The sequence below is a fragment of the Gossypium raimondii genome, chromosome 11 (genome assembly GCF_025698545.1).
Source record: "Gossypium raimondii isolate GPD5lz chromosome 11, ASM2569854v1, whole genome shotgun sequence".
Lineage (NCBI taxonomy): Eukaryota > Viridiplantae > Streptophyta > Magnoliopsida > Malvales > Malvaceae > Gossypium > Gossypium raimondii.
In genome coordinates this window covers 59,203,212-59,210,593 of record NC_068575.1, presented here as the reverse complement: position 1 = coordinate 59,210,593, position 7,382 = coordinate 59,203,212, and the positions used below count along the sequence as shown (strand labels likewise).

The 7,382-nt window shown below is 31.0% G+C and overlaps 1 protein-coding gene across 1 annotated transcript; it reads left to right on the top strand.

The window, feature by feature from the left end:
- The first annotated feature begins 6,051 nt into the window (after window positions 1-6,051).
- LOC105802244 (VQ motif-containing protein 9) lies at window positions 6,052-6,905 on the top strand. Its single transcript, XM_012633774.2, has one exon. The coding sequence runs from the start codon at window positions 6,227-6,229 to the stop codon at window positions 6,725-6,727; it is 501 nt and encodes a 166-aa protein (XP_012489228.1). The 5' UTR covers window positions 6,052-6,226; the 3' UTR covers window positions 6,728-6,905.
- The last annotated feature ends 477 nt before the right edge of the window (window positions 6,906-7,382 follow it).

Here is a 7,382-nt window from a genome sequence, read left to right as displayed (position 1 = left end):
ATTATTTTTGAGTAAATAATAATTCAAGTTCTAAATTTAAAATATCTTCCTAAAAAGAATTATAAAATATCCTATTTCAAACTTGATGTAGTCTACTCCTCTGATTTCTAAACAAGGTTCCATACTTGCATGCAACGAAGGGAATGATTAAGAAATATATATAGATGTAGATGTGGTGTGGTCCCATGGAGGCACATTAAGGATAAGATTACTTGGTTTAAATACATGAAAGTTTATTCAATATGAAATATCTTAAAATAAATATTTAATCGCATGATTCAAATTAATTATGATATTATTAGAAGAAGGGTCAACAATATTATGAGAGGTTGGTTGGTAGAGATTAGTCCAACAAAGCGGCGGCGGCGGCTGCTCCACCACCACGAGATAAAAGCCTTCTAATAATGGCTATCAGCCTCACGCGTTATCACTAATTTTTTAATAGGATAAAATATTAAAGAAGATAAAGTTTTTTTCCGCAAAGAAAATAAGAAAAGGTCAAATTTCATTTCTTTTTTAACTGTGATCTCGCTCAGTAAGTGGTTTAATTTAAGATAGCATCACATATCTGAAAATAGGGACAAAGTTTCATCTTCTAAAATGATATTGCTTCATTCATCTTGTTTGCTAGAGATGGAGTTGGATTTGTTTTTCTCTTGAGAGAATGGGAACTCTTACATGTAGCTTAATGTTGACCTTGAGGTTTCTGCAAATAATGATTTGGATTCCCACTCTGCTTCAAATAATGGCTGCTTTCCCTTTCATTTTCTACATATCATTTATCTATTTTCTCACTTTTTTTTAAAAATTTTTTTTCTCTTAATTTTCATATTTTAATGAAATTACTATCTAAAATATTAAAATTTTAATAGCACTGATGTGATAATTTACTTGATAATTCATGCGTATTTTATTGTTAATGTAGATTTTTTTACTTCATAAGAACTTTTTAAAAATTTGAAAACATTTATTTATTTATGTATTTTATAAAGCACACATAAACTATCTCCTGAGATATCATGCTAACATCATAAAAAATTTAACAGTTTATTTAACTTTTCGTTCAAAAATAATAAATCGATTAAATTTTGAAAGTTGAAAATTGCAATGATTTTAAAAAATGTCAAATTTTGCTATTAGACCTTCCGCTTTCCGTAAGTTGTAGATTTAGTTCATGTACTTTAATTTGATTAGTCTTAGTCCTTTTACTTTTTGAATTGATCAATTTTAGTCTCTATATTTTTCAAATTTTGATATTTTAGCCTTGACCAAACGGTAATAGTTAAATTTGGGATAAACTACCTAGTTGATCACCCAACTTTTAGGGCACTTTCATTTTGGTCACCCAAAATGAAATCCTTGCAATTTGACCATAGAACTTTTAGGGTGTTTTCATTTTAGTCACCCAAGCATTATATCTCTAGCGGTGGTTAACTGTACACTCCACATCATGTTTACATTTTAATTTTGGTTGCCCAACTTTTACGTTGCTTTCATTTTGGCCGCCCAAAATATATTTTTTAAAAGCATTGATTGGAATAAAGAAAATCAATTATTAAAGTAACAAAAGTGATAGAAACTAAAATAATACACAAAAATTGTCAAATTGTACTTGTTATCCTATTGCCAAAATATTAAAATTTTCTTTTTTTAAATATTAAAATTTTAAATTTCAAAACATCAAAATAAATTGAATAAATTGTTGAAAGTTTTTATCCATTGATAATGTCAACGATTTGTTACTATAATATTAAAATCAATTAATTTAATCTCCTTTTAAACTTTAAAATTTCATTTTATGTTTCGATTATCTTTAACGAAAATTTGTTTTGATCACATAATCTTCAAACTTCCTTCTAAGCTAAAAGTAAAGGAAAAAAAAACTACTCGCAATTAATAAAATTAATTGCTTGTTCTTCGTTTGGGTAAAGAAGTGATGAAAAATTATGAGTTTTGTCTAGAATGGAAGATAAAATTAATTAATTGCAAGGATTGTTATCTACTTTTAACTTAGCATGGAAGATTCAAGATTATATAATCAAAAGAAATTAATTAATTGATAATTTCCTGTTAGTCGGATTGCCCTCCACTGCTCAACTTCTCGAATAGAGAACGTCCATTAATGAGACTACCTATTAATAGAGAGAACGTCCCTATTCATTAGGCTTCCCGTCTCCATGGTTTGTGTAACACCCTTTGCCTGACCCGATTGTCGGGTCTGAGTTACAGGATGCTACATTCGTTGCTAGAGCAACCATAGTCAAAACTTATAGTAAAATAATCATTCACATGTGTAGTCAAACATCAAACATGATCAAATTACATTAATAAATCATTTACCAGTCTTATTCGAGCTTACGAAAGCTCTTTTGTCAACCCAAACTCGAAATACGACCAACTTGCAAAGTTTTTAAAATGTATGGATCGACATCGCGACTTCCTCTAGTTCTCATCATGACGTGGCCATCTCAACATGTCACTTCGCAACAACAAGCCCTTGCTCGTCACAACGTCACTCACTGTAATGGCAACATTGCGATGTCCAAAATCCTATGTCGCGACGTAACCCCTATTTTTGTTAAAATGAATCCTTTTGGTACCTATTTCAAGTTCAATAAAAAATTACAACATTTGCACCAAATACGATTTTTTTTTGAATCAAAACAATACCAAAGACAGGCCAAATAGTTCAAGCATTTATGTTCAAGTCCTTAACAAGTCTATCACTACTTATACACCATTTAAATCTAAACAATTCAACGTCATTACAAACAACAATCAAGTCATGAAATCATCAAACCTTACCTATGCTAAACCATCTTGAAATATGCCATTTTAATTTCATTATGACCATTTAAGAACACATAAACATATTCATAACTCATAGGCATTAAACATAACTATCAACTATCAACTTTAGGTCACATTTACGAGCATACTTTAAGTTAATAATGTTCAATTACAATTCCATCTCACTCACCATCAAACAAGCTACCATTTATTCCTCATTTCATACCATTCCATAGTCTAACATATAGATGTAAATCATCACATCATTTTTCATAAAAGCACACCTACATATCCATCACTGTATGTGAATCAAAACACCATGTCATTACAAGTTACCAAAAACACTTATATACAATAGGTAACATCAAGACACCTTATATATATACATATACATATATAGATGCCACAGTTCAAGACTCAAAATGACAAAAAAGCTACCGATTCAGTGATAGGATAGTGTGAGCTTCAAGTCAATTTGGCTTGACGTGTTTCTCAAGGTGACGATCTACAAGGAAAAGTGAAATAAACAGGGTAAGCATATAGAATGCTTAATAAGCTCATATGAAAACTAAAGCATACCTCGACCATTTAAGCATAAACATTTATTTTATTAGCTACCAACTTAGCTTTCATTGGCACTTGAATACATATCTATACATGCAAGATCATCACAAATCAAATATGTCAGTTACGTACACGAATCGTAATACTGTCAACATTTAAAACATAATCACATAAGCATCTATATGTCAAATATCATCAATACCATTTCATTTCAATTCATGATTTAAATCCATTTTCAATCAATTAAACATCGCTCGATGGAACTATAGTAAAACGAACTTGGATACACAAGAATGTAATGCTCACACAAGCTGACAATATTTCAGGGTTGCTCACACAAGTTGACATTTTAACGGAATTACTCACACAAGTTGACATCGTATCGAGGTTACCTATCTAGGCTAAACCAATGATACGTATAATCTGAGAATTTGTAACAAATTCTAGATCTCGTAAGATCATGTAAATCCCTAATTGGTCACATGTATAACCGTAATGGCATGCCATGCCTATCCTAACATTTTACTAAGTTCACTCGGGCATCATTTCCATATAAATGACATTTTCAATTCTTGTACACAATTTCATTTCTTATATGAAACATATATTCAGTCAACAATCTCATTTACATCTTGTTCTATTTTCATATAACCAATATTCTCATAAATTTACAATTCAATCCATTTCGAACCATTAGAGCCAAATTCACCAATTCATTTCAATTCATTTCAATCTAATGCATAAATAAAATAAAACACAATCAACATAACATAAAACAAAGTAGTAAGTTTCATATGAACTTACCTGGCCAAGACAACAAACAAATTGAACCCTCAAGGACTAATTAATAATTTTCACTTTTCCTCGATTATCTCCAGTTTGATCCAATTCTCGATCTAAACAATTATTTTAGACAATTCATTAATAAAAAAACATTTTCATGTTATACCATGATATGAATGAACCTATAAAATTTTATTTTTATGACACCCCTAAAGTTTTTCTTTTATTCAATTTAGTCCCTAAAATCGTTATAGCTATAACTTTCAATTTTAAGCTTCGGTTTAAAAATGGACTTCAATTACATCCCTTAGGGACTCTCCACTTTCTTTTATTACTGAAATTTCACACCAATTCCATAATTTATTCACTTTAGTCCTTATGATCAAAACTAACAACTAAACATTACAATCTAGTCTTTTTTCACACCTAAGCTTAAAAGTTATCAAGTTAACACAAATTTCTTCAAGAAATCAACAATATTAACTTTCAAAACTTTAAAGTTTTGTAAATTGGTACATGGGCTAGCTAAATCAAGCTCCCATGACATCAAAAACATAAAAATTACAAGAAAAAGACTTGGAATTACCTACAAATATTTGATGGTCGAAAGTCTTGAAACCTTTGGATGATTTTATATTTTCTTTGTTTTGGACATTTGGTCATGGAAGGAGAAGATGAAAGCTTTCTTCTCTTTCCATCCACTTATTATGGTATTTATACCTTAATTTAAACTTAATTAGCTAAGTTTAATCAACTTAATCATATTTTAATTAGCTTAAGACACCATCAGCCATTAAAACATGTTCCAAGATGGTTTAATTTGCATTTTAGATTTTTGGTTAATTGCAATTTAAGTCCCTAAATCTTTGGCCAATTAAAAACCTATAGTGATAAACTTTTACAATTTAATCTTTATACTTAAATTAAACAAGTAATAAGTAAAATTTGAGGACTGAAATTTAATATTATTTTATAAAAATCCTGTAAATATTCATATTTAATATTTACGAACCTAGTTTATAAAAATGGGGTTTCAAAACTACATTTTTTGAAACCACTTTAAATCGGGCTGGTATAGTCTGGCCACTTGCTTTTCAGTTGAACACTCTCTTCAGGGACCATTGAGGCCCACTTGAGTATAACAACCTCATGCTCCCTCAAAATGCAAAACATAATGGATTCCACGATGCACGTCTCTCACGTACTCCATGATGATAACCACCTACCATGTCATCACTACTAAATAAGGGTATCTCCTATAAATACCTTCCCGGATGAAGGAAAAACAAATATCCTCCCCATTAAGCTACCTTGAGCGCTTACTCTCTTATTCTCAGCCTTTTTTACTCAATAACCTCATTTCCCTTTTATACTTCTCCGACTCTTTGCTGTTTAGCACTACCACTTTTTCCTCTCTAGTTCTTGTACCAACAAAACTCAATGGAATAAGTATATTTTTTTCAAATCATAAGATATCAAATATAAAGGTTTAAATACTTTACCCTTTTGGAAAAATATTTGATTATTGATAAGGTGTAGTTTTATTCGGTGAACAAGAAGTTAATAAATTATTAAAATATATTTAATTGCCTCCATCCATTTCAGATGATGTATTCTCATCTAATTATTATTATTTGTTAGGACTATCATTTAGTTCATTAACATTAAATAAATTATATTGCATCACTAAGACAATCTAATTAATATAGTTTTTTTTTAACAGCTTTTCAAACCTTCTAAAGAAGCATCTTCGAACGCACGAACGAGGCCAGTAGAAAGAAAGAAACAGATAATTATTTTTTAATGAATAAAAAAATTGGTCATCCACCAAAAAAAAAAAGAAAAAAGGGTCAAAATTCAGGCACTTTGACCGGGCTGGGCTGCTAAGCGCTGACGATGGGAACACTATCACCAGATTCATCCCACCCTCCACCTCCTGAATTATTTTCTTGTCCCTATTCCTCTTCTTTGCGCCGTTTACATATTTATATATCTCTCTCCGTCCATTCTATAATTTCATCCCCTTCGGTGATTTATTGAGAAAAGCTTAGCACTTAGCCAAAGATTTTTATTACCGACGGGTGTAGCTATGGAAGCTAATTATTCATCATCGTCGTCTTCTTCTTCTTCTTCTTTAGCAAGAGGGTTAAAGGGTCCACAGTCTTTCCATGCGTCAATTCATTCAGTGCGTAAGCCATTGACAAAGCCTTGGAAGAAACCAACTTCACCATTGCTACCAACACCACCCAAAGTTTACAAGGTCGACCCCATAAACTTTCGGGACTTGGTTCAAAAGCTCACTGGTGCAGTCCCTCCCTGCAGCATTTCTCAACCTCAACAACATCACCGTCTTCAAAGAGTGGCGCCACCTCCGCCTCTTCAGGTTGCACCACCGCCATTCATGTGTGGGGCAGCGGAAGTCAATTCTGCGCAATTTCATCTCGTTTCTGGATTAGATCATGCGAAACCCCAGAAGGAAAATTTCTCTGATGATGCCATGATTACCTCAAATTCACTTGGATTCAGCTTGTCACCATCTTCTTATAATTATAATTGGTGCTCTTTTCCTATTCTCAGTCCTAGGACTTAGTCCAGCTTGGACCAAAACATTGTTCCTCCGACGATATACATAGTTAAAAAGGCCAATTTGGAAGTTATTTCTCTTTCTCATTCTTGCTTCACCTTAGAACAGAATGTATCTAAGATTAAAGCCACCTTCTTTTGTTCTAGTACCGAATTTATTTCATATTCACTTTAATTTTCAGATACATGGGATAATTCATATTGAACTAATTCCACAAACAGTATTCTAATGCTATCAGTTATTCTTTTTAACCCAATTAAAGCCTCATTTTAACTCGTATATATGTAAGTCGCCTTCTAAAATTTCAATCTCAAAATTACTTCTAAAATTTATATAAACAAATTTTGAATAAGAATAATTATTATTTTGTATAAATAATAGAGAAATATGATCATTTTTAAATTCTGTCAGTGAAATTTAAAAACAAAATGTATGATTATAAAATGGATAATTATTCTATACATTCTACATGTATTAAATAATAATCCATTAAAACAAATATCCTATTTTTGTTTATATATTATTTACTATTACTTACATCCATGTGTCATCCTCTTAAATTAGTGATAAGTCTAAAACCTCCATTGTATGGAAGAATTTTCCTACGAGTGTGAATTCCCACGATACTGTGAGGATGATGAATCAAAAATTTTGGTATTAA

Bases quoted from the DNA above. Each gene is read 5' to 3' on its own strand.
- LOC105802244 (XM_012633774.2), top strand. From the start codon at position 6,227: ATGGAAGCTAATTATTCATCATCGTCGTCTTCTTCTTCTTCTTCTTTA.